Source organism: Mauremys mutica, chromosome 9 (genome assembly GCF_020497125.1).
Source record: "Mauremys mutica isolate MM-2020 ecotype Southern chromosome 9, ASM2049712v1, whole genome shotgun sequence".
NCBI lineage: Eukaryota > Metazoa > Chordata > Testudines > Geoemydidae > Mauremys > Mauremys mutica.
The window spans coordinates 161,325-189,120 of record NC_059080.1 but is presented as its reverse complement, the minus strand read 5'-3'; the positions used below and the strand labels follow the sequence as shown (position 1 = coordinate 189,120).

Below are 27,796 nucleotides of genomic sequence, written 5' to 3'. Positions count from 1 at the left end.
AAGCCTTCTACCCAAGCCACCTATGTGGTGAAGTGGAAGCGATTTACGTTTTGGGCCTCAGATTATCACATCCGTGCAGAAGAGGTCCCGCTGCAGGATGTCTTGGACTATTTGCTGCACCTTAAGCTCCAGGGCCTATCGCTGTCTTCGGTCACGGTGCACCTGGTGGCCATTTCGGTGTTCCATCCTCTGTTTCAAGACAGGTCAATCTTTGCCCACTCTATGATGGTGCGGATTCTGAAAGGTCCCAAAGCGCCTTTACCTGCATGTCCGGGACCCCCTTGGGACCTGAATCTTGTACTGTCAAGTCTCATGGGTCTCTTTCCACTAAGTAAATGACAGATTCAAAAGGGAGATGCCCTTCTGCTACCATGGCGGGATCACCTCAGGTATGTCTTCACTCCAATCCCATTAATACCACAGGTCCTACAGAAAATTCATCGCAACAGAGCTTGAATGCACAGGCCCAGACATGCAGCTCTTGTGACATCCCCTGCCACACCTCACTATAACCCTCCATCAGAAAACTTATTTTGCTGAGATTGTTGAGACCACATTCCTTTGTTGATGCCACATCATCTCTTCCCCTCCCCCCTCATTTTTTTGTAGGCCACCTTATCCAGTGTGCCTGCAACTGGAGGTCCCTACCAACTAACAGATGAGTACTGGAAACTATTAATTGCAGCTATCTGATCAAGTTTTAATCAACTTTTACACACACATCCCCTTTCCGGTTCCTTTTTCATGGACCAATCTCATGAGGAAATTGTCAGTCAAAAAGTGAACTCCTTTCTCCGTCATGTATCCATAAAAAAGGTTCCACCTCAACATCAGGGGAAAAGGATTCTGCTCTCCATACTTAGCTACCCAAAAGGACGGAGGCAGGCCCATCATTGACCTACAGTGACTAAGTATGTTCATCCAAAAACTATAATTCTGCATGGTTACATTGGTAGAAGAATTCCTTCTGTAGAAGAGGGCACACAGTTCTCAGCTCTCGAACCAAAAGGCTGTACTTCCACAAAGACATTTACCCATCCCACAGAAGGCTCCTCAGGTTCCTCTTCAGTCAAAACCGATACCTATTCAGGGTACTTCCATTTGGGCTAGCCACAGCACCAGGGTCTTTACCAAAGTTTTTTCAGAGGTGGCAGCTTGGATGAGAAGAAATGGGTTGGGTTCACCTTCTTCTTATAACTTAACTACTGGCTCCTAATTGGTACATCATATGAAGAAGTCCAGTTGGCAACCCATTTCCTGTTTTACCTACTTCCTTCTCTAGAAGTTTGCATCAGCAACGAGAAGTCCATGTTCATCATCCCCCATAACGTCCATAAACTTCATAGGAGTGACTTAGGCTCTTGCTGTGGTTGATCCCTCTACCGATTTGAGATATTCCATGTCATGGGTGCTCTCGTAAACAAGGTCATCCATAGGGCCCAGTCTTCAGTCAGAACACGCCTGTCCCGCTCATGCACGTGTGCCAGGCTCAATCTCCATTGCCTGCAAACCTGTGCATCTACTCCCCAGAGAGGGGCGACATCAATGCCAAAATGACAATTCTATCAAAGGCTCCTCTGGACTTGTCTGGTGGACAAAGGCAGAAAAAGTTTGAGTGGAGATCCCTTTTGGCACACCAACACCCAAGGTAACCATGATTACTGATGCCTCCTTTTTTTAGGTTGGGGAGCTCATATGAATGATCATACTGCAGGTTTACTGTTTGAATCAGTGACCAGTAAATATTAGATTTACTAAAAGTAAAAATGTTTGCATACCTTGTCACTGGATCCATGTCACACTTTTAACTGGAGAGTTGCATGCTGCGTTCTCCAGGATTTATCCACTGATTGGCTGGAGACTCAATGAAAAATGGGCTGAGTGTAATATCAATCCAAAAGTGAGACCAGTTGTGAAATTGTTACACTTCTAACGAATGCTTAAGCTGCTTGTATGCAATTTTCGTAACACTTATTTAGGATTTTTCGTGTTCCAAAGCACTTACAAAATAACTGGCTAATGTTTGTGTAAAATAAAATTAAGCTTAGTCCTAAACAATTTCCTCTTTTGGATGAGAATAACAGAGAGTAATTACATAGCATTTATGATGAAATTTTAGTCAGTAGGCTAAATTTCATGTACTTATATTAACTTGTGGTGCTGTATATTCTAGGTGTTCTGTTATGCCCTCAGCCCTGATGATGGGACAAACTTCCGTGTAAAGGTGATGGCGGAAGCAAATCATTTCATTGACCTCTCTCAGGTGAGCTTTCATTCTTTTGAATTTGCAGCATGTTTTTCAGAAATGGAGATCTCAACCTGTGGTTAAAGATCCTGGCAACAGTGAATTTCTTGGAGCACAAATTATGCTCACAGGTAATGGTAAGAGGATGATCTTCAGAATTCTTGACTTTGTGGTAGTGTATGTTAGGAGTTTCATCGTTATGGAGGGAATCAGTGGGCACTGTGTGAACTTTAAGTGTGACTGTTGGAATTTTATTAATGTGAGTGGCTCGTTGTGGATTAACACGATAGTCATGCACATAGCCTAAGTTGGTCAAGGAGACTTGCTACAGTGGCTGAATATTTTGGGCTTGATTCTTGGGTACATTAAGGCTGCTGTATGCTACTCAAACAATATAAAGCAACCATGGCTTAGCAGGTTGGTGAAAGAGTCCACCTGCATAATGGAATAACTGAGAGATTTAGTCACTGGAGCAGCTTCTACCTCCATCACTTCTTGGATCAAAGGTATGTGGCAAAGGTTTTACTACATTCTACATGATCCTCAGATGCAGAAACAGTACCTGGGGTCCAACGATGGCTGGCATAAATTAGAGTAGTCCTGCAAATCTTCTAGCACTCCATGCTTCTTTTGGCCTCTGTATTCACGAACAAGGTCAGCTCCCAGACTGCTGCACTGGGCAGCACAGCATGGGGAGGAGGTCACCAGCCCTCTGTGGAGAAAGAAGTGGTTCAGGACTATTTAGAAAAACTGGATGAGCAGAAGTCCGTGGGGCCAGATGCACTGCATCTGAGGGTGCTAAAGGAGTTGGCAGATGTGATTACAGAGCCATTGGCCATTATCTTTGAAAACTCATAGCAATCAGGGGAGGTCCTGGATGACTGGAAAAAAGGCTAATGTAGTGCCCATCTTTAAAAAAGGGAAGAAGGAGCCTCATCTCAGTCCCTGGAAAAATCATGGAGCATGTCCTCAAGGAATCAATTCTGAAGCACTTAAAGGAGAGGAAAGTGATCAGGAACAGTCAGCATGGATTCACCAAGGGCAAGTTATGCCTGACTAACCTAATTGCCTTCTATGACGAGATAACTGGCTCTGTGGATGAGGGGAAAGCAGTGGATGTGATGTACCTTAACTTTAGCAAAGATTTTGATACGGTCTCCCACAGCATTCTTGCCAGCAAGTTAAAGTAGTATGGGCTGGATGAATGGACTATAAGGTGGACAGAAAGCTGGGTAAATCGTTGGGCTCAACAGGTAGTGATCAATGGCTCCATGTCTAGTTGCCAGCCGGTATCAAGTGGAGTGCCACAAGGGTTGGTCCTGAGGCCGGTTTTGTTCAATATCTTCATTAATAATCTGGATAAAGGTGTGAACTTCACCCTCAGCAAGTTTGCAGATGACAGTAAACTGGGAGGAGTGGTAGATATGCTGGAGGGCAAAGATAGGATACAGAGTGACCTAGACAAATGGGAGGATTGGCCAAAAGAAATCTGAGTTTCAACAAGGACAAGTGCAGAGTCCTGCACTTAGGATGGAAGAATCCCATTCACTGCTACAGGCTAGGGACCGAATGGCTAGGCAGCAATTCTGCAGAAAAGGATCTAGGGGTTACAGTGGACAAGATACTGGATATGAGTCAACAGTGTGCCCTTGTTGTCAAGAAGATTAACGGCATTTTGGGCTGTATAAGTAGAGGCGTTGCCAGCAGATCGAGGGACGTGATCGTTCCCCTCTATTCTGCATTGGTGAGGCCTCATCTGGAGTACTGTGGCCAGTTTTGGGCCCCACACTACAAGAAGAATGTGGAAAAAATGGAAAGAGTCCAGTGAAGGGCAACAAAAATGATTAGGGAGCTGGAGCACAAGACTTATGAGGAGAGGCTGGGGGAACTGGGATTGTTTAGTCTGCAGAAGAGAAGAATGAGGGGGGATTTGATAGCTGTTTTCAATTACCTGAAAGGGGGTTCCAAAGAGCATGGATCTAGACTGTTCTCCGTGGTAGCAGATGACAGAACAAGGAGTAATGGTCTCAAGTTGCAGTGGGAGAGGTTTAGGTTGGATATTAGGAAAAACTTTTTCACTAGGAGAGTGGTGAAGCACTGGAATGGGTTACCTAGGGAGGTGGTGGAATCTCCTTCCTTAGAGGTTTTTAAGGTCAGGCTTGACAAAGCCTTGGCTGGGATGATTTAGTTGGGGATTGGCCCTGCTTTGAGAAGGGGGTTGGACTAGATGACCTCCTGAGGTCCCGTCCAACCCTGATATTCTATGATTGGGGCTGGGACTGGCCTGGAGGCTGGACAGCATCAGGGGATAGCTTAAAGTCATCCCCATGGACCATGCAATACGCAGCTGATATGCCACTTAGAATCTGGGCTCTTGAATAAAAATGGTGTATCTCCTAAATTGACATCAACAGAACTGCTGTTCTTCAAGAGACCCTCTGCATACTTGCACTTGCAAAATGCATTCCCAGAGCTGCTGATCTTCAGGAACATTGTGGAAAGCACTGCCTGTTGAGTACTTCCCTCGCAGAACTTAATATTTAATGCCTAGCTTGTGAAAGGGCTGTGTACATAAGAACATAAGAAAGGCCGTACCGGGTCAGACCAAAGGTCCATCTAGCCCAGTATCTGTCTACCGACAGTGGCCAATGCCAGGTGCCCCTGAGGGAGTGAACCTAACAGGCAGTGATCAAGTGATCTCTCTCCTGCCATCCATCTCCATCCTCTGACGAACAGAGGCTAGGGACACCATTCTTACCCATCCTGGCTAATAGCCATTTATGGACTTAGCCACCATGAATTTATCCAGTCCCCTTTTAAACATTGTTAAAGTCCTATGTAGTCCTATGTAAACCTAAAGGGCTATGTAGTCCCATTCCAGTTCAGTTCTAATCACTCCATGTAGTTATAGGGACCTTTCCTCTGTCCGGGAATTTTAATTGTTAAAACCTTTAGTTAGCTAATCAATTAATAGATTTTAAGATAAGAATAGACCTTTGTGATGGTCTAATCTGACCTCCTGCATAACACAGGCCATGAAACTTCACTCGATAATTACTGCAACAAACCTTTAACTTCTGGTTGAGGCTAGAATGTATCTTTCTAAAAAGACCTTCAGATTTGATTTAAGGACTTCAAGTGATGGAGAATGAACTACCTCCCTAGGTAAGTTGTTCCAGTGGTTAATTACCCTAACAGTAAAAATACATTTAAAAGTTCCTTATTTTAGTCTGAATTTGTCTAACTTTTCAGATTCCAGCCACTGGATCTTGTCTCCTTTGTCCACTAGATTAAAGAGCCCTCTGTCAGAGATCTTCTCCCCTTGTAGATAACCACTTACCCTTTTCTTGGGTAACTTAAATAAGTTGAGCTTCATCAGTCTTTCACTATAAGGCAGGTTTTCCAGATATCTAATTTTTGAAGCACTTTTTAGCCTTTTCCAATTTTTGAAGTTTTTTTTTAAATGTGGACACCAAAACTGGACATAGTATTCCAGTAATGGTCTCCTCTAATTCTGTATACTGTGTTAATTCCACCTCCTTACTCCTATTTCATAGTCTGCATATACATCCAAGGATTGTGCTGGTTTCTTAGCTACCATCTCACCCTCAGAGCTCTTACATAGCTGAAGTTGGGTAGTTTTGCCATTGCTCAGTTACTTTATAATATGGACCTAGAACCTTCATTCCTTCTGGTCCTGGTCAGCCAGGTGTCCCAAGTCCTGGAGGCAGCTATGCACACCTGCTGCTCTACTTGAGAGGAACTCATTTCCTGGATTTCTGATTAGTATGATGGGTCTTCACACCTCCAGCTCTCTCATTGATAGGTCACTTTGTACTTCCTTCATTGAGGAGTGATCATAAGCCCAGTGCCTGGATCCCACATCCTGTCAGCTGCCCCTGTGAGGGTGACAGAGCAGCCTACCCTGAGCTTCAGAGTCAGGCAACTCAGGAGCACCCTGGCATTGAAGTTGGTGTTGGACAAATTGGATCTGTGACAGTGTTTCCTAAGCTTTCTGCAGACATTTAGGCCTCATTGACACAGAAATGGTCTTTCTGGCACCGTAACTTCACTGGTTTTGACTTCTGAGAAACATGTCAGTGCTGGCCCTTCATTAATGATGGGAGCTGTGCAGATAGATACTGAGACAACCTGGCAACAAGCATCCGCTCTATACCAGATATCCTGGTGCCAGAGGTTCTCTCAGCACTGAAGAGCTATGTTCTGTTAGAACATACTGATGTGTTATACTGGATAATTTTAGGCCTGTCAGTCTGACATTGATCCTAGGCAACATAGTAGAGTGACTGATATGGGAGTTGGTTGATAAAGGATTAAAGGAGGGTAAAATAATCCATGGCAGTCAGCATGGGTTTATGGAAAATAGTTCAACAGAATCTCTATTTTTTTGATGAGATTACAGATTTTGTTAATAAAGACAGTAGTGTTGATTTAATATAGTTAGACTTCCGTAAGGTATTTGACTTAGTACTGCTTGACATTTTGATTTAAAAACATTAAATGGATTGAAAGCTGGCCAAGTGATAGGTCTCAAAATGTAATTGTAAATGGGGAATCGTCAGATGGGTGGGTATGTTTCTGTTGAGTTCCCACAGGGATCGGTTTGGCCCTATGCTATTTAACATTTAGAAAAGACTCAGTCATAGTTTGTAGATGAAACATAAATTGGGGGAGTGGTAAATAATGAAGAGGGCAGGTCCAAAGATACAAAGCGATCTGGATCGTTTGGTGAGCTGTTTTTTTAATATGACTAAATGTAAATGTGTATATCTAAGAACAAAGAATGTAGGCCATACTTCCAGACTGGAGGGACTCTGTCTTGGGAAGCAATGACTCTGAAAAAGATTTGTGGGTCATTGTGGGTAATCAGCTGAACATGAGCTCCTTGTGAGATGCTGTGGCTAAAATGGCTAATATGCATCCAAAGATTGGAAAGGGAGAAACTTGAGTAAGAGCAGAGGTTATTTTACCTCTGTATTTGGCATTGAGGTGACCACTGTTGGAATTCTGTCTCCAGTTCTGGTGGCCACAATCCAAGATAGATGTTGATAAAGTGGAGAGTGGTCAGCAAGGAGCCATGAAAATTGATGGAGATGGAAAACATGCCTTGATAATGATTGACTTAAGGACCTCAACCTATTAAGCTTCTCAAAGAGACGATTATGGGATGACTTGATTACAATCTATAAGTATCTACATGGGGAACAAATATTTAATAATGGGCTTTTCATTCTAGCAGAGAAAGTTATGGCATGATCCATTGGCTAGAAGTTGAAGCTAGACAAATTCAGTTTGTAAATAAGGCATAAATTTTTAATTGCCAGAGTAATTAACCATTGGAACAGCTTATGGAGGGTTGTGAGAGATTCTTCATCCGTGGCAATGTTTAAATCAAGATTGGATGTTTTTCTAAAAGCTGTGCTCTAGGAATTATTTTGGGAAATTCAATGAAGTGTGTTTTACAGGAGGTCAAAGTAGGTGATCACAGTGATGCCTTCAGTTCTTCTTTGAGAGATGTCCCTGTTGGGTGCTCCACTTCAGGTCTAGGTGCGTCCCAGCACCTTCGATTGGAGATTTCTACAGCAGTACCCCATGGGGGCTGTGAACACGCTCAGCCTGCTTCTTGAGCTGTCAGTGTTTGAATAGCACGTGCATGGCCTGGGCTTCTCAGTTCCTTCTCTACCGCCCCGGCAAGAGACGGAGTTCAGCAGTGCTCTTGAAATTAGTTGGTTTAGTTTAATTAGTTTCAGTCATTAGAATTGTTATTTAGTTAAGTTACATTAGTTGTTACTTTATTTAAAGAAAGGGGGAAAAAAAAACCCTCCGCGGTTTTGGACATGCCTGGCTCCCCAGGCTTCAAGAGATGCGCCTCCTGTAAGGATGCCATCCCCTTCTCGGATGGGCACTCACTGTATGCTGTTTGGGGGAGTGTCATGTACCGCAAAAATGCATCTACTGTAATAAGTTGAAGGTGAGGACACGCAAGGACAGGGAGCTCAGGCTTAAAATGCTGCTTCTAGAAAACTCACTCAGACCAGCGTTTGACCCTGGCCAGCAAACCTCTGTGACACCCTCCAGAGGTAAAGGAAAGATTAAAAAAGGCCAGCTTCATCTCCCCTCAGGGGATGTTTGGAGAAAAAGTTAAAACCAGCTCTCTTATCTTCAGCAGCTGCCACTCCGCAGTTCAGCTCATTTTATGCAGCAGGCACCTCAGGTACTGACCATGTGTCGGCTGCCCTTCTCCATGGTGCTGAGGCTCGGGGCTTTCAGTTGCCCACCTCTTTCAGCCCTCCTTCAGCCACTGCTGTCAGCATGGTGCCGAGAGCTGCTATGGTGCTGACAGCACAAGCGACAGCTGCGGCACCGTCCTTTGATCCTGCGACGCCGCTTCTGCCACCGCCACTCTCTGCACCGAGCCCCCTGAGGTCCCCAGCCTCCTTTGAAGTGCCTAACCAGATCAGCCACACCATCACCGGTTCATTCACCTGCACATCCACCAATGTAATATATGCCATCATATGCCAGCAATGCCCCTCTGCTATGTACATCGGCCAAACTGGACAGTCTCTAAGGAAAAGGATAAATGGACACAAATCGGATATTAGGAATGGCAATATACAAAAACCTGTAGGAGAACACTTCAACCTTCCTGGCCACACAATAGCAGATTTTAAGGTGGCCATCCTACAGCAAAAAAACTTTAGGACCAGACTTCAAAGAGAAACTGCTGAGCTCCAGTTCATCTGCAAATTTAACACCATCAGCTCAGGACTAAACAAAGACTGTGAATGGCTTGCCAATTACAGAACCAGTTTCTCCTCCCTTGGTTTTCACACCTCAGCTGCTGGAACAGGGCCTCATCCTCCCTGATTGATCTAACCTCGTTATCTCTAGCTTGCTTCTTGCTTGCTTATATATACACACCTGCCCCTGAAATTTCCACTGCTTGCATCCGAAGAAGTGGGTATTCACCCACGAAAGCTCATGCTGCAAAACGTCTGTTAGTCTATAAGGTGCCACAGGATTCTTTGCTGCTACCTCAGGGGTTCCTACTACCCAGAGTCAGCTTGTGTCCCCGGGACACCCTTCGGTGCGCGAGCAGATGCTGCAGCAGACTCTGCTTCCACCAGCTACACCGGCACCGATGCCTGGTCAGTGAGCACCACTATAGTTTTTTTTACAGCCACAGGAATTAAGGGTGTCCCATGCGTCTGAGACTCCTCTTCTCGGCACCAGTCTGTCACCAAGACCTTTAGCACAATATCTTCAGTACTCCCCTATTACTTCAAACACCTCCAATTGAAGTATGGGAGGATGAAGAGGAATATGATGACCAGATGTTTTCCTTTCAATACTCACCCCATATTCAGCTACCTACAACAGGGAGATGCCCTGCAGCAGAAACCCTATTTCCTCAAGGCTATCCACACTGGTATGGCAATCCCTGGATGGGACCACCTGTGCCCCCCCGGGGCAATAGCCACAATGGGGTCCATGGACTACACCACACCACACTCAGGTGTTCTGCGGGCTGCCTGAAGGAAAGCTGTCAGACCCTCCCCATTACTGGCTTACACTGAACCCCAGATAAGACCTGAAGTGGCAGCCCTCACTACAGGGGACACTGCCCCGCACACCTCTGCTATAGCAATAACATCCCAAGATGCCATGGTACCCCCCCCACACACACACCTCTTGCTACTGATGACCTCATTCACTTTCAAGAGCTGTTTCAGAGAGTAGTAGAAGAGCTCAAGATCACCCAAGAGGAGGCACTTGAAACACAACACGAGCTTACCGACATCCTGCAAGCTACCACATCCTCCTAAATAAAGTAAAGTAAATTAATGGAGATATCCTATCTCCTAGAACTGGAAGAGACCCCAAAGAGTCATCAAGTCCAGCCCCCTGCCTTCAGTAGCAGGACCAAGTACTGATTTTGCCCCAGATCCCTAAGTGCCCCCCAAGGATTGAACTCACAACCCTGGGTTTAGCAGGCCAATGCTCAAACCACTGAGCTATCCCTCCCCCCTACCAATTAATGAGGCCATTATGGAACCTGCTAAAACTATTTGGCAGACTCCATCTACAATAATGCCCACTAGCAAGAGATTGGACCGCAAATATTTCATCCCATCTAAGGGATCTGAGTTTCTATTTACACACCTCTCACCTAATTCCCTAGTGGTTGACGCTGCCAATCAGAAAAACAAATACCAGCACTTCTGCTCCACTCCATCAGACAAAGATAACAGGAGAATGGACTCCTTTGGCCGCAAAGTGTATTCTTCTTCCACTTTGCAATTTAGAGTAGTGAACTATGCGGTACTCTTAGCAAAATATGACCACAAAAATTATGCTAAGGTAATGCAGTGTATTGAGGATGTCGGAGGATAAATGACAACGATTTAAAGCAGTGTTGTCCGAGGGCCAATTGATCTCCCGCACAGCTCTTCAAGCCGCCCTTGATGCTGCGGATGCAGTGGACAGATCCACAGCCACAGCCATCATCATGCGGCAGTCCTCATGGCTTGCTTCTTCCTCCTTTCCGAAGGAGATACAGAATACAGTTGAAGATCTCCCTTTCGATGGAGACAAGCTCTTTGCCGCTACAACCAATGAGGTCCTTCACTCTATGAAGGGACTCCCATGCCACTCTCTGATCCTTAGGCATCCAAACTCCTGCCTCAAAGAAGAGACAATATAGATATCAGCTATACCAATGACCGCGTTACCATGCCTTTGAACAACATCCACCTTTCAGACAATATGATACGCAACGACGACGACATAGGCCCAGAAACCAATGACGTCACCCTCGACGTACAACGGCGACCCACCCTCCTAACCCAAATAAACAAATCTGAAGTCTTGGTCGAGGGTATAGAAAACCTCGCGCCAACTCAAACCAACCATTTTTTTTTGGACACTGTTTGCGTTCGTTCCTGGCCAGCTGGCAATCCATCACTATGGACAGACGGGTCTGTGACGAAGTGGGACTGTTCGTACTGGGGGCTGGGAATGCTGGGTGCAGGCCTCTAAGTATCTAGCAAAGCAGAAGGCCGAATGCCTGACACTCTGTCTCCTAGCAGCTGATGGCCGGGCCCCTCCCTGCAAAGGTGCATCTAAAGGTGTTGGAGACAAAGGGGTCAGGTGACCTCCTGGCCCGGGAAAGAAGCTGAGCAGAGAGGAGGGGCCGGAGGGGGTTGGGCAGACTGGAGCTGGCTAGGGAAAAGAGGGGAGGCAGAGAGAGAGGGCTCTGATCCCCGATGGGGGCTGTGGGTCTCCTGGGGGCCCCAAGATGGACCTAACGGGGGATCCTGTTATCTGTGCCTGCAAGACCTGTGTTGGACTGTGTTCCTGTCGTCTAAATAAACCTTCTGCTTTCCTGGCTGGCTGAGAGTCCTGGTGAATCGGCAGGGAGCCCGGGGGTGCAGGGCCTAACTCCCCTACACTCCGTGACAACTGGTGGCAGAGGTGGGATGACTGCACCCCGTGGACGGTGCTTCCTGCAGTAAGTGACTGGGGAGCAGTAAAACGAAGGGGCGATTAACCCCTGGGAGAGTGTGACCAGAGAGCAGGACTTTGCAGTAACAGGGTCACCCGGGGGATCACAGCGAGCGGTCCCAGGGGCGGAGGAGTCTGCAGCTTGACCCTGGCAGAGAGGGGGTGACCTCAAGGACTGGCACACTAGGGGTCCCCCTGGAACCCGTGGGGAGCGACAAGCCCCCTGGCCTGCGAGTGGCCGGCAGAAAGATGTATGCCAAGCGGCGCAAGTGCGACCTGGTGGAGATTTGCAAGCACAGGGGGCTGCGCAGTGGGAAACTCACCAAGGACCAGCTGATTGCCCAGCTGGAGGATGAAGATCACAGGAATGAACGGATCCCTGTCTCTGAGGGAAGCAGCCAGGCAGACGCAGCACAGGTACCAGTGTCTGGCCCGGCTGGGAGTGGCGTCCCAAGACCCCCCATTCCTATGCCTAGGGGGAGGAGGAGCCCAGCGACTACCGAGGGCTCCGTGGCCAGCAGGGGATCGTCCCGGCGGAGCTCCCTGTCCCTGGAGCGGATGCGGCTGGAATATGACAGGAAAGCGCTCGAGTTAAGGAGGCAAGAACTGAGACAGGAGCGGGAGGAGAATGAGAAGCAATGTAAACATGAGCTGGAACTGGCCCAGCTGAACAGCAGTAAGGCCCCGGCTGCGGTGAGTGAGGGGGGACCCAAGCCTACAAAGAGCTTTGATAAGAGCTTCCTGGCCCGGCGTAAGGAGGGGGAGGACATAGACACCTTCCTGACGGCCTTTGAGAATGCCTGCGAGCTGCACCGGGTTGACCCTGCAGACAGGATCCAGTTTCTCACCCCCTTACTGGACTCCACCGCCGTGGAGGTGTACAGCCGAATGAAAGGGGCGGAGGCAGGGGACTACGAACGGTTCAAACAGGCCGTGCTCCACGAGTTTGGGCTGACCCCGGAGATGTACCGGAAGAGGTTCCGGAGTCAACATAAGACCCGGGAGGTCACATACCTACAACTGGCCAACCGGGCGCAGGGGTATGCCCGCAAGTGGACCGCTGGGGCCCAAACTAGAGAGGACCTGCTTGACTTATTCGTACTGGAGCACCTGTATGCGCAATGCCCATCCGACCTGAGGCGGTGGTTGATGGACCAGAAGCCAGAGAACCCGCAGCACGCAGGCCAGCTGGCCGACGAGTTTGTGGACCATCGGGCAGGGGATAGCAGGGAGGAACCCCAAAGGAACAGGCCCGCCGCGATGCAGAGAGAGAGTCATCCTGAGACCACCCAAAAGGGGAATCGGGAGAACCCCCTCCCAAAGGGAACGGCCAGCGCCAGGGACAACCGACCGGTTCGAGGGGACCAACGGGACATGTGCTGCTATCACTGTGGCCAGAGGGGCCACCTGCGGTCCCAGTGCCCCAGACCCACGGACAAACTGAGCAGACCGACCCCCCACTGGGTTAACTTGGTAGAGACCCAGTCGGATGAGGGGCAGCGTTCGCAGGAAAGGGGGGCTGGCCGCGTACCACCTACGAAGGAGGGAGGGGGGCCCCGGGTCGACCCCTCCGAGAGGCTGGATGCTTCCCGCCCTGAGTTTTGGGTTTACAGGGTGGGCACAAGGCTGCCCCTCCGGAGCGAGTGCCTTGTTCCCCTGGAGGTAGATGGGAGGAAGGTCACTGGGTATTGGGACACGGGCGCAGAGGTGATGCTGGCCCGGCCCGAGGTGGTGGACCCAGATCGGATGGTGCCCAACACCTACCGTGTCCCTGAGGGGTGTTATCGGGACCCCATTCAGGGTGCCTGTGGCGAGGGTACACCTGAAGTGGGGGGCCAAGGAGGGCCCCAAGGACATGGGGGTGCACCCACATTTGCCCACGGAAGTGTTAATGGGGGGGGACCTCGAGGACTGGCCAAGTAACACCCGGGGTGCCCTGGCCGTGAACCGTAGTCAGAGTCGACGCAGGGCTCTGCACCCTGACACCGGGGAAGGTACCCTGCCCGAGGCGCAGGACCCTGACCCGGTGGGGAGGGAACGCCCAGGGACAGGGCTCAGAGAGGCTGTGGCCTCAGACCCAGCCGGTGAGAGAGAGCAGATCCCCGTCCCTGCCCCAGTGGCTGAGTTCCAGGCCGCGGTGCGGGAAGACCCCTCCTTGCGGAGGATAGGGGACCTGGCCGACCTCGGTGGGGGACAGACCATGGGACGAGGTGGCCGGAAAAGGTTCCTGTGGGAGAAGGGGTTCCTGTACCGAGAATGGGCTCCCCCAGGGAAAATGAAGTCAGGGGGGATCAGGAGGCAGCTGGTGGTACCCCAGGAGTATCGCCACCAGCTGCTGTGCCAGGCCCATGACATTCCCCCCTCAGGGCACCAGGGAGCCTGGCGTACCCAGCAGAAGCTGCTACGGAGCTTTTACTGGCCTGGGGTCTTTACCCATGTCCGGCAGCACTGCCGCTCCTGTGACTTCTGCCAGAGGGGGAGGAAGGCCCGGGACAGGGGGAAGATGGTGTAAGACCCTTGCCCCGCCCCGAGGAGCCTGTCCAGAGGGGGGCCAGGGTCAAAAGGGGGTCTCTGAACCGAGAGAACCTGAATCACAGCCCCCCAGACTGGAACGTGGGGAGAAGGCCCGAGCCCAGCGTGCACCCCAGGGGTACTGGGGTGGGGAAAGGGCACGGGCAGCATAAGGCTTCCCCCCTGCAATCTGCAAGTGCCCTCGAGTCCCCCCGACCTACAGGGGGGCAGGAAACTGGAATGACCTGGGGTAACTTTTCCCCCAGAACGGGGGGGACCCTGGGGCAGCCATGGGAATGTAGGTGAGTTCGAACTTCCCCAGGTTACTGGCTGGAGTGACCCCGCTCAGTTCGGTCTCGAAGGGGGGAGAGGTGTGACGAAGTGGGACTGTTGGTACTGGGGGCTGGGAATGCTGGGTGCAGGCCTCTAAGTATCTAGCAAAGCAGAAGGCCGAATGCCTGACACTCTGTCTCCTAGCAACTGATGGCCGGGCCCCTCCCTGCAAAGGTGCATCTAAAGGTGTTGGAGACAAAGGGGTCAGGTGACCTCCTGGCCCAGGAAAGAAGCTGAGCAGAGAGGAGGGGCCGGAGGGGGTTGGGCAGACTGGAGCTGGCTAGGGAAAAGAGGGGAGGCAGAGAGAGAGGGCTCTGATCCCCGATGGGGGGCTGTGGGTCTCCTGGGGGCCCCAAGATGGACCTAACGGGGGATCCTGTTATCTGTGCCTGCAAGACCTGTGTTGGACTGTGTTCCTGTCGTCTAAATAAACCTTCTGCTTTCCTGGCTGGTTTTTGGACACTGTTTGCGTTCGTTCCTGGCCAGCTGGCAATCCATCACTATGGACAGATGGGTCCTAGACATTATCAAATTGGGTTATGCCATCCCTTTCGTCTCCTTACTGCCCGCCCACCCTCCTACCCCATCCCTCTTCAGGGACCCCTCTCATGAACAATTGCTCTGTCAAAAGGTACAGCATCTCATACATCTTGGAGCAATAAAGGAGGCACCCCCTCAACACGGAAAGGGGTTTACTCCCACTATTACTTGATGGAAAAGGAAAGCGGCGGTTGGCGCCCTGTCCTCAATCTTTGACGTTTGAACTTGTTCGTCAAGAAACAGAAATTCCTGATGGTTGCTCTCCCAATGATAATTCTGTCGCTGGAGCAAGGAGATTGGTTTTCAACCCTTGACCTCCAAGATGCATATTTCCATGTTTCTATCCACCCGGCCCATCAACGTTTCCTCAGATTTGCAGTGGGAGCGCAACACTACAAGTACATGGTCCTCCCTTTTGGCCTTTCTACTGCACCACGTGTCTTCTCCAAGGTGCTAGCAGTTGTAATAGCATATCTCAGAGAAAAAAAGAAATCCTCATATTTCCTTACCTGGATGATTGTCTCCTCAAGTCTCCCATGCAGTTAGAAGCAAATCATGCAACTCTCGCAACCCTTCACTGCTTCCGCACCTTGGGCCTGCAAATAAACAAAAACAAATCTATCTTACACCTACCCAACAAATCGACTTCATGTGCGCTCACCTCGATTCCACCACTAGTTTTGCATCTCTCCTCCAGGACAGATTCCACACAATGGGCAACCTTATTACCCAGATGCGTGCCAACCCACAGACTACAGTCCGAGACTCCCTACAGCTCTTAGGACATATGGCTGCTTCCACATTTGTGGTCGCAAATGCTTGCCTGCATGTATGATGCCTTCAGGGCTGGCTAGCCACAGTACACAAACCAAACAAGCACAAGCTAAACAGGTTACTAACTGTGCCCCAGAAAGTCCAGGACTCACTTCTCTGGTGGACTTCTCCCATCAACCTCTGCACCGGGATTCCCTTCCGACATGATCCCCCTTCAATTACCATCAGCACAGAAGCATCCCTCACAGGATGGGGAGCATACATTGGCCACCTCACTACTTAGGGTCTCTGGTCTGCTTCAGAAATCAGGCTTCACATAAACTTGTTAGAGCTCCGGGCCATACGCAATGCCTGCCTCCATTTCCTTTCCATCATCCAAAACCACCGAATTCAAATCATAACTGACAATATCGCATGTATGTTTTATGTCAACAGATGGGGGAGCCCGATCACTCTCCCTTTGCACAGAGGTGGTAAAACTTTGGAACTGGTGCCTTCAACACAACATCCATATCTCCACCTCATACTGCCAGGTTCTCGGAATACCACCACAGATGAGCTCAGCCGATCATTTCCCTTACAACACGAGTGAGAACTCAACGACACCATTCTTTCCAGCATTTTCCAGACCTGGGGTTATCTCCAACTGGATCTGTTCACTGCAGGAACTAACAAAAAATGCCTGACATTCTGCTCCAGAGCAGGCCTGGGGAAACACTCATGGGGCAAGCCTTTATGCTCTCTTGGACCGAGACACTCATGTACGCGTTCCCACCAGTGCCTGTATTGCACAGAGTAATTCAGAAGATACAAACAGACAGAGCCAACATCATTCTCATAGCCCCAGCATGGGCCAAACAACCGTGGTACCCCTTCCTCCTGCGCATGTCAGTCAAGCTGCCAATTCCCTTTTCCACCACTCAGCAACCTCCTATCACAGCGCAGGGGAGAACTATTTCACCCCAACATACAACGTCTCCACCTGAGGGCCTGGCTGATCAATGATTCTCTAATGCAGAGTTAACATGTTTGGACCAAATACGCACTGTCTTGCTTCACAGCAGAACACACAACACGCGCACTACCTACTTGCATAAATGGAAACCGTTCATATCTTGGTGCGCTGGCAAACAGATCTCTCCAGTTTCTGCTTCACTCCCACTGATACTGGATTACCTATTACACCTTAAAACATCTGGCCTCTCTACGAGCTCACTCAGTCCACCTCACGGCAATCACCGCCTTCTACCATAAGGTTGACAACATAACGGTTTTTGCCCATCCGATCACCAAAAGGTTCCTGAAGGGCATCCAGGCGTTATACTCAGATGCGAAACCACTTGTTGCACCCTGGGATTTACACCTAGTCCTCAAAGCCCTGATGGAGACACCCTTTGAACCGATGGCTACCTGCTCCCTTCTCCACCTATCCATGAAGACCACCTTCGTCATTGCAATCATGTCTGCCAGAAGAGTAAAGAGAAATGGAGGCGCTTATGGCAGACCTCCGTATACCACGTTCTCCCGCAATAAGGTCACACTATGCATGCACCCAAAGTTCTTACCTAAGCTACGCTCTTCCTTTCACCTTAGCGAACCTATACACTAGGGGTCGGCAATCTACGGCACACAAGCTGATTTTTGATTGCACGCGCGGCGGGCTGAGCCACTCAGCCCGCCACCGCTCTGGGGTTTCTACCGCAGGCTCCTGCCAGCCAGGCTCCCACCGCCGGTCCCACTCAGCGCCCGCTGCTGGCCTGGGGTTCCTTCCCCCCAGGCTGGCAGCGGGCTGAGACCCCAGCTGGCAGGAGCTGGTGGTGGAAACCCCAGAGCAGCAGCGGGCTGAGCTCCTCAGACCGCCGCCGCTCTGGGGTTCCCACTGCTGGCCTCTTGCCAGCTGGGGTCCCACTCAGCACCCGCTGCTGGCCAACTCCAGGCTGGCAGTGGGCTGAGACCCCAGCTGGCAGGAGCCGGTGGCTGAAACCCCAGAGGAGGGCTGGCAGAGATGCTCAGCCCACCCCTGAAACCCCAGAGCTGGGTAGGCTGACTCGCTCAGGCCGCTGCCGCTCTGGGGTTCCAGCTGCTGGCCCTATACCAGCTGGGGTCCCCGCTGCAGCCCCACTCACCTTCCAGCGCAGGCCCCCTGCCAGACAGGGTCCAGGCTTCCGGCCCTGCTCAGCCCTGCCAGCTCCACTCACCTCAGATGCCGATCTGGGGTTCCAGCCACTGACCTCCTGCCAGCCAGTTATCAATTTATAACTCAGAAGCCTGTGTGCAGCTTAAAGTATCTAAATAGGTGCCACCAGACATTGGAAAACTCAGCAAGGGCAAGGATCACACTAAACTAATATCTGCATTTTAATTTAATTTTAAATAAAGCTTCTGAAACTTTTTGAAAACCTTATTTACTTTACATATTACAGTAGTTTTGTTATATTATAGACTTATAGAGAAACCTTCTTCTAAAAAACGTTAATGTATTACCGGCACGCGAAGCCTTAAATTAGAGTGCATACATGAAGACTTGGCACACTGCTTCTGAAAGGTTGCCGACCCCTGCTATACACATTCCAACATTTTTCCTCAAACCTCATGCTAACGCCTTTGAAAGGACAGTGCACACCCTTGATGTTGGCTGAGCATTATCCTTTTACCTGGATAGAACAAAACCATTTAGGAAACCCCCCCAGACTTTTTGTCTCTACTACGCAGCGTTCACAAGGAAATGCTGTGTCTACACAGAGACTTTCCAAATAGATTGTTGACCGCATACGTCTTAGTTACCAACTCAGGCAAATACAACCTCCTACGTCAATTAGAACATACTCTACCAGTGCTGTCTCCACCTCTACGGCCTTTCTCCACAATGTCCCACTGTCTGACATATGCAAGGCAGCTACCTGGGCATCGAACCTTACCTTCGCCAGTCACTACGCGCTCATCCCCACTGCACCGTCTGACACCAGATTAGGTAGAGCAGTCTTGTCAACAGCCTTCTTGCCTCATCCGAAGTCCCAACCATCCTAAGGGATACTGCTTTTCAGTCACCTGGAGTGGAGCACCCACAGGGACATCTCTTGAAGAAGAAGAAGAGGTGGTTACTCACCCTGTGCAGTAACTGACGTTCTTCAAGATGAGTGTCCCTGTGGGTGCTCCACTACCCGCCCTCTTCCCCTCTACTTTGGAATTTGTAACACACTCCGTTGTAGAGAAGGAACTGAGGCGCCTGGGCTGTGCATGCGCTATTAGAATACTGACAGCTCGAGAAGCAGGCACAGTGCATGTGCAGCTCGTAGGGGTACTGCTGTAGAAATCTCTGATCGAAGGCGCTGGGATGCACCTAAATCTGAAGTGGAGCACCCACAGGGACACTCATCTCGAAGAACGTCAGTTACTGCACAGGGTGAGTACGGAATCTGAGTTTGGCTGCATCTTCCATACCATAGCTATTTGGCCTTGTAGCAGGGTCCTTCTCACCATTTGGCATCTGGGGATTTAAAAATAAATAAACCTTCTGAGAGCTGCTCTCCCTCCTGCCTAGACTGGTAGCAGTAGTTGCCGTCCATTGGTCAATATTCCTGACCTCCTGTCTGGTTAAGAGGAGCAGACTGTGTAGGAGATTTGCAAGAATCTTCTCCTGGCCTGCAAGAAGGGCTTGTCTGTGTTGCAACCTAATCTTTTCTGACTGTTCCAGGAGTTGCTAGGATACATGCCAGAGGATTACGCATTGAAGAGTTTGACCTAACAGGACAAGATGTGCACCTGCTGTTCAACATAGAATCATAGATGTGTAGGGATGGAAGGACCTCAAGAGGTCATGAAACTACCCTTATAGTTAAAACTTTTCCTAATATCTAACCTAAATCTCCCTTGCTGAAAATTATGCCCTTTACCATTTGTCCTGCCTACAGTAAATATGGATTACTGTCCTCTTTCTAAGGCCATATCTACACTACATAGTTAAGTTGACTTCATTTAAGTCGACACTTCATTTAAGAGCCACTGATTTAAGCAAGTTGATCTTGTGTGTCCACACTATGCTCATTGTGTCGGTGGAGTGCATCCTCACTAGCAGGGCTTACATCGACGCACCAAGCACTTCACTGTGGATAGCTATCCCACAGTGCATGTAGCAGAGTGGAATTTTGGGTTGGGCTTGCAGTGCCTTATGGGACCAAAACATTGGTCTGTGTGTTTATGGGAACATGGCGTTAGCCTTCCATGATGCACTTACCTCCCTCCATCCCTCTCTCCTTGAAATTAATGGCAAACAAACCAAACCTTTTTTGTGCCTCTTTTCATAAGCCTGGGTTACCCGTGCGGACGTCATAGCACGATAAGCGTGGACCCTGTTCAGCTGTACACTGTTGTGAGCATGACAAACACCTTGCACCTTCCTCTGCAGTATTTACATAGCTGATACAGGAGCCGCCACACAGAACAGTGTAACGCCATGCAAGTAGCCCTGCTGGAAGATATAGAGCAGAGCAATTCGCAGTTGCTGGCGATAGTGACGCATCACCTTGACACGGTTGAGCGCCATTTCTGGGCCCAGGAAACAAGTACTTTATGGCGAGACCACATCATTATGCAGCTATGGGATGACCAGCAATGGCTGCAGAACTTTTGAATGTGTAAGGTCACTTTCCAGGAATTGTGTGAAGAGCTTTCCCCAGCCCTGAAGCGCAGCAGTACTAAAATGAGAGCTGCTCTAATAGTGGAGAAGCGAGTGGCGATAGCTCTGTGGAAGCTTGCAATGCCAGACTGCTACTAGTCAATGGGGCATCAGTTTGGAGTGGGTAAATCTACCGTGGGATCTGTTGTGATCCAAGTTTGCAAGGCCATCGACAGACTTCTGCTAAGACGGGTAGTGACTCTGGTCAACGTGCAGGACATAGTGGATGGTTTTGCCACAATGGGGTTCCCTAACTGTGGTGGGGTGATAGAGATATGTGTTCCGTCTATCTTAGCACCAGACCACCTTGCCAAAGAATACATAAACCAAAAGGAGTACTTCTCAATGGTGTTGCAAGTGCTGGTGGATCACAAGGGCTGTTTCATCGACATCAACGTAGGATGGTCGGGATAGTTGCATGACACGTGCATCTTTAGGAACACAGGTCTGTTCAGAAAGCTGCAAGCAGGGACTTTCTTTCCAGACTGCAAAATAACCATTGGTGATGTTGAAATGCCAGTCGTGATCCTGGGAGGCCCAGCCTCCCCCTTGCTCCTATGGCTCATGAAGCCGTACACAGGCAGCCTGGACAGCAGTAAGGACCAGTTCAACCATAGGCTGAGCAAGTGCAGAACGGTGGTGGAATATGCCTTTGGGCATTTAAAAGTTTGCTGGCATTGTTTGCTTACTAGGTTAGACCTTAGTGAAAGCAGTACCCCCATTGTTATTGCTGCCTGCTGTGTGCTCCATAATATCTGTGAAACAAAGGGAGAAAAGTTTCTGCTGGGATGGGGGTTGAGGGAGATCGCCTGGCAGCCAGTTTTGATCAGCCAGGCACCTGGGCCAAAACAGGCTCTGTGTCTCCATGAGGCTTTGAAAACCAGTTTCAGCAATGAGTCAGAGTAATGTGATGCTTATCTGTGTTGCTCCTTACCAAACTGTCCCCTCCATTGCATTTTCTTCCCTGTAAACTCTACCCTCACCAACCACCGTGTGTTGAATGAATAAAGAGCATTTTCTCCTCAATCCATCTAAGTTTTATTATGTACACAAACACACACAGACAGCAAAGAAAAGTAAGATAACCTGGGCAAAAGGGCTAACACTGGGGGATGGGGGGAAAAACAAGAAAAGCTTACTTATAGATGCACTGCAGTGACAATCAAAGGTGTGGAAATGGGGGCCCTCTGGTCCTTTTACCCTCCTCTGGTGTTGAATGCAAGGGATACTGAACCCTCCACCCCAGCCTTATAGGACATTTGGGGGAAGAGGTGGTAGAACAGGGTGATGATGACAGCAGGCTCAGCATAGGCTGCAGAGTTACTCTAGCATCCAGCTGCCTTTCTTGAATCTCAGCCAGATGCCTCAACATGTCTGATTGCTCCTTCATAATCCCTAGCATCTCTTCCTGCACAACACACTCTTGTTCCCTGTATACTCTCCTGTCCTCCCTATCCATCTCCAGGTTCTCGGACAGTGTAACCCTCCATGCCCTAACTGATCTTTAATTCCCCAGGTCCTCTTTGTGTGCCTTTTTTAAAGATAGGTACTGTTTTGCCTGTCTTCTGTCCTCTGAGTTCTCAAAGATAATTGCTGTTAGTTTTGAGACTGCTTCAGCTAGCTCCTTCAGTATCTAGGATGAATTTCCTCAGGCCCTGCTGACATGTATTTAACTTATCTAAATATTCTTTAACCTGTTCTTTCCCTATTTTGGCTTGCATTCCTTCCCCCTTGTTAATATTGTGTTGAGTATCTGGTCACCATTTCACTTTTTAGTGAAGACTGAAGCAAAATAGGCATTAAATACCTCAGTCATCTTGATATCCATTATTAGCTCTCCTTTCTCGCTAAGTAGAGGACCTACAATTTCCCTTTAAAGATATTCAGAGCAAGAGAGACAATGTGCCTCTTTTTATTGCCTTTTGTCCCTTGTTAGGTATAACTCATTTTGTGCTGTAGCCTTTCTGGTTTTGTCCTTTCATGTTTGTGCTATTCTTTTGTATGCCTTAGCAGTTTTGTTCATGTTCCCAGTTTTTGTAGGATTCCTTTTTGATTTTGGGGTAATTAAAGCGCTCCTGATGGAGCCATATTCACCTCTTACTTTTCTTCCTGTCTTTCCTTTTCATCAGGATAGTATTAAAGGGACAACAGAAAGCTATCTCCTTGAGCAACTGCCAGCTTTCCTGAATGCTTTTATCCCTTAGATTTTCTTCCCATAGGCCCTTATCTACCAATTCTGAGTTTTAGTCTGCTTTTTTGATGTCCGTTGACCTTATTCTGCTGCTCTCTCCTTTCTTTCCTCAAAATTGTGAAATAGGGCTGTAAGTGACTGCCTCTAGCCCTCTGGTCCTGCTGTCATACCAAATGTCTGAATGAACTTGGACATGCTTGCCTTTTGAGTGTTTTTTCAGGGTTAACTGAGTGACTGTTAGTCATAGCATCTTTATTTGGGGGAGGTGGATATGGGAATCTTGAGCTAGCTGTAAATACAATCTGAACCATATAGCGCTGTTTAAAGTGTTTCTATATTTTAAACTTGGTGGTGTGCTGACCTCTAATCTTGCTTTTGGCCTTTCAGTGATAAAGTAAGAATAATTAGTTATGTTTGTTCTTGATTCTTATATTTTAGATACCATGTAATGGAAAGGCAGCAGATCGCATTCACCAGGATGGGATACACATCCTCATTAACATGAATGGCTACACTAAGGGAGCCCGTAATGAGCTGTTTGCTCTCAGACCAGCACCTATCCAGGTAAAGGAATTAAACAGTGTTTGGAGAGCGTTGTCTGATGTAAGAGCAATGCTCAACATTGTCATAGAACAGGCTGGTTTCTCTCTCTTCCCTTTTAAGTTGGGAGTGCTGTGGAAGTGGCATGCTGATCCATATTGGACAGGAAGAAAGTAAGCATTGCTTTGTAAGGAGTAGTGTATATAAACCAGTTATTTTATTGATACAATTAGCTCTCTTTTTCCAATATTTATATGTTGAGTAATATTCCAAAGGAAAGAGTAAACGTGGCTTCATGGTTCCTGAGCACGCTAGCTTCTCTTTCTGATGAGAGAGATATTTTAAGCAGTGTGGTCAGTCATGCTGTTTGGTACGAAGCCTCAGCTTTGAATCTTTACAGGAAGGATACGACTAGGAGAAACCAGAGCTGCCTCTGGGGAATTTATTTCCATGAACAAGAATCATTCCGTACAGGTTGAGTACATGATTGCATAAGCACAATATTTTTCTGGTAACACAGCATCAGATAATGCTGTAAATACTGCTGAACCAGGTGCGGTTTGAACATGCTGTGGTATACTGACACCAGAGTCCTTACAGTGCATAAATGCAAACATGCCATGTTCAAATTAAAATAACTCAATACCAACACATAGTGGAAGATTAATGCTACTAAGAGGAAACCCTGGATGGTGGAAATACCCAAGGTAGTGATGTTTTAAATATAAAGGTGAACTGAAACTGTTAGATACACCTTTAATCTGGTGTAGATGAGCTACATTTTAAGTTATAGTGATCTCAAGCTATGTTATAAAATTCTATAAAGCAAATTTATTTTATTCTTCCATACAAAAATGTTAGAGCAGTTTACTGTTCCAATATGTGGATACTTACAGGATCTGCATTACTGTAATATCCTGATGCCTCTCATCGTTAATGGATTTTATCCTCACAATACTCCTGGTAGGCAGGGGTATTTCATTTTATAGATAAGGAATGGAGAGACAGGGCAGGGCACATCAGGATGTTGTGGTGGAACTAGGAATTGAACTGTGGTCTCAAGTGTCAGTCCAGTGTCCTATGTGCTAGGCCACCTTTCCATCCTTCATTGCTGCTGTATTGTTAGATAATAGTGTCCTTGGTTTAAAATGCACACTGGATTGATTATTTGAACTCATTCTGCACTTGGAGGCTTTCCGTGGCCAACACAGAACTGCTGTTTCCAAAGTTTTTCTGAAAAAAATACTGGAAAAATGTAAGTAGCAAGAGACAGCTGTCAAGTTTGTGATTATTTTACCTTGCCTTAGGTGTGCTAAAATCTCTTAGTATAGATAAGGAGACAGGGTTCATCAAAGAGCACAAATATTCTTGAAGATAGTTTGGCCTGTAGACTTTTAATTGTTTAAGGGTACCATATACACAGAATTCTCACTCCTGGGTCTCTGCCTCGGATATTAGACTAGGGATGTCTCAAAGCTAAACAATCTTGGACTGTTGTAGCATGCACACATATCAGCAGGTGAGATATTCTTGCCCTGCAACATGAGTGATACTGTAGCAGTGCCCTACAAATTCACAGTCCATTTTGGTCAATTTCACGGTCATAGGATTTTAAAAATAATAAATTTCATGATTTCAGCTATTTACATCTAAAATTTCTCAGTGTTGTAATTGTAGGGGTCCTGACCCAAAAAGAAGGTTTTTTTGCGAGGGTGGGGGCACAAGGTTATTGAGGGGGGAGGTTGCGGTATTGCTATCCTTACTTTTATGCTGCTGCGGGTAGCTGGAGAGCGGCGGTTGCTGGCTGGGGTCCCAGCTCTAAAGGCAGAGCTGTCACCAGCAGTGCAGAAGTAAGGATGGCATGGTATGGTATTGCCTCCCTTACTTTTGCACTGCTGCTAATGGGGCACTGCCTTCAGAGCTGGGTGCCCAGCCAACAGCCGCCTCACTCTGAAGGCAGCGCAGAAGTAAGGGTGGCAATACCATGACCTCCCAAAAATAACTTTGCGACCCCCTTACAGCTCACTTTTGGGTCAGGACCCCAATTTGAGAGAGCTGAAATCTGTATAGTATAGGGTAAAAGTACACAAGACCAGATTTCACAGAAAGAGACCAGAATTCAGTCCATGACTCGTTTTTCATGTCCGTGAATTTGGTAGAGCCCTACTCATTAATGCTTTCATTTCTGTTTTTTGCTACAGATAGTTGAGCAGCTCCTTCTGATTGCTCCTGAGCTAGGTAGTAGTGAGCGTGCTGGTGGTGATGGATTAATCTTGGTTTCTCTGGGATTTTAAATCCGTGTTTCATCATGTAGATTAAAATAAAAATAGATGTAATACACTGGTAGCGAAGAGGCACCACAAATCAGAAACCTGTTCAGTGGTATTGTGGAATGCCATACCGAGGAATTCTTGTGGTCAGTCACCTCGGTAGTGACCCCCTCTGATGCATAATCAAATCTGTGGTCCTAATGTCTTCTCTGACCTTTTGATACTAGTTGATGTGCAAAAAAAGAGAGCTTGCCCCTCTTACCCATCCATTTCAGAGCCTTGATAAGTGGGATAGATAGGGTCTCAAATTGGCGCCCATCACCATGGCATCTGTACATCTCCAAGAGTAAGAACAACAATCTGCCTTTTGCCAGAGGGAAGGAAGACCTAGATTTTTGTTCCTCGTCTGAGCATAAGTGTGTGTAAGTGTACTGGTTGCAGAAATGCTTCTGCAAAACAATGAGAGTAGTCTTATTTACTAGATGCTGACTTGGGTGTCTGGCACTGGACAGCCTTGTATCCTGTAAAACAGATCTTAATCAGTTGAGTCGTTAGGGGTAGAAGTTTCAATTTGTTGGTCTGAGAAAAGGATAGTGTTAAGCAAACACCACCTTGAAGAATGTCCTTCTGTGAGGTTCTTGAAGCAGTGCAAATGCTGGTCTGTTAGATGTTTTGGACTCGCAGGTCCTGCGCTGCTCTACAGTTGCAGCTGTATGTGAAAACTGTCTTTCAAAAGAGCGGACCGACCCAAAGAAGTAAAATGATTTATGGGTTTCCATTTAATTTTGGGCTTGTGCACTCTTACCCCATCTCACCTCCATTTAACTAGTAGTGGTTGTGAACCCTTTCCTCTTTGCAGAGTTCCTTTGGGGCTGCATCCCTCTTGGATGTTAAGGAAACCCTGTGCGCCTAGCTCCTCTTCTCTACCTGGGGCAATCTGCTCCTAATTTCCCCTCCCCTCTGGAAAAAGCAGAAGTGGCTCAGCCCTTTCCTCCCACAACAAAAAAAGCAGCATCTCCTAACTCTCTGCTCTTGGCTATTCCCCTTCCATTACAGAAAACTAGCATTTGTGCTGCTATATAAATTGCTAGACTCCTTCCAACCTACCCCACCCCCACATATCTCCAGAGCAGGAACCAGTGGCTTCCTGGCCCTGCTTGTGTGGATGAAATGTCTGTTTTTAACACCCTGCTGAATGCAGTGGGACAAATCCAACCTATGCTGTCGTATAGTACACCCATCAAAAGAGGAAGAGACGAAGAGTAAAAATTTTTAAAGCATCTTATGTCCTTTTGACTTTCAATGAGACGTAGGTTCATAAGTCACATGAACAGTATGGAGAGTTACCTTAAATCACGACAAGGGGCAGAGAAACTTGAGGACCGTTTAATTCCAGGCCACAGCAGTCTCCAAACAGGTCAGAGAAACCGAGGTGACTGGTTAATACCTAACTTTATAACTGTGTATAGCTGGCTCTGTGTGCTTGATGGATTTCTGGCCATAGTTGTCACAGGTTTTTTGTTTGTTTACGTGTTCATTATTCCGATGATTGGCGATAATTCTCTCATTTTGTTGGGCTTCAGCCATTTGAGAATCCTTGTGAGAACCTGGGTAGAGAGATGCTGAATCAGAGCAGGTTATACAGTTGCACATGTGGTTTGTCCATACTTGAGATTAAAATCTGTTGCTGCTTGGCTTGGCTTGTAGGCTATGTGGCTGGGATACCCTGGAACCAGTGGGGCACTGTTCATGGATTATATCATCACAGATCAAGAAACTTCCCCAGTTGATGTGGCAGAGCAATATTCTGAGAAACTGGCTTACATGCCAAACACTTTCTTTATTGGAGACCATGCTAATATGTTTCCCCACCTGAAGGTAAGAGAGAGTGATGGAAAGGAAAGCTGATAGTAATGATTGTCTAGTGGGGACTTGCACTTCTCTGGGAACTTATATTCAGTACAGTAATTTGGCAATGGAATGTTGTAAATTGAAACTTGTTTTTCTTGATCCACAGAAAAAAGCAGTCATTGATTTCAAGTCCAATGGCCATATTTATGATAACAGGATTGTTTTGAATGGCATTGATTTGAAGGCATTCCTTGACAGCCTCCCTGATGTCAAAATTGTTAAGGTGAGAACTCCACTTCTGTGCACTCTGCCTTGGTAGACTGAATGCAGCATTTTCT

General features: G+C 47.8%; 1 protein-coding gene across 2 annotated transcripts in view; it reads left to right on the top strand.

The window, feature by feature from the left end:
* The window catches only part of OGT (O-linked N-acetylglucosamine (GlcNAc) transferase), an 83,210-nt gene that overhangs the window by 36,033 nt on the left and 19,381 nt on the right, over nucleotides 1-27,796 (top strand). For both annotated transcript variants that reach the window (XM_045031174.1, XM_045031175.1), the window contains exons 14-17: nucleotides 2,174-2,263; nucleotides 23,236-23,361; nucleotides 27,315-27,485; nucleotides 27,625-27,741. In XM_045031174.1, the coding sequence (XP_044887109.1) occupies nucleotides 2,174-2,263; nucleotides 23,236-23,361; nucleotides 27,315-27,485; nucleotides 27,625-27,741 (504 nt within the window). The remainder of the gene's footprint in view (nucleotides 1-2,173; nucleotides 2,264-23,235; nucleotides 23,362-27,314; nucleotides 27,486-27,624; nucleotides 27,742-27,796) is intronic.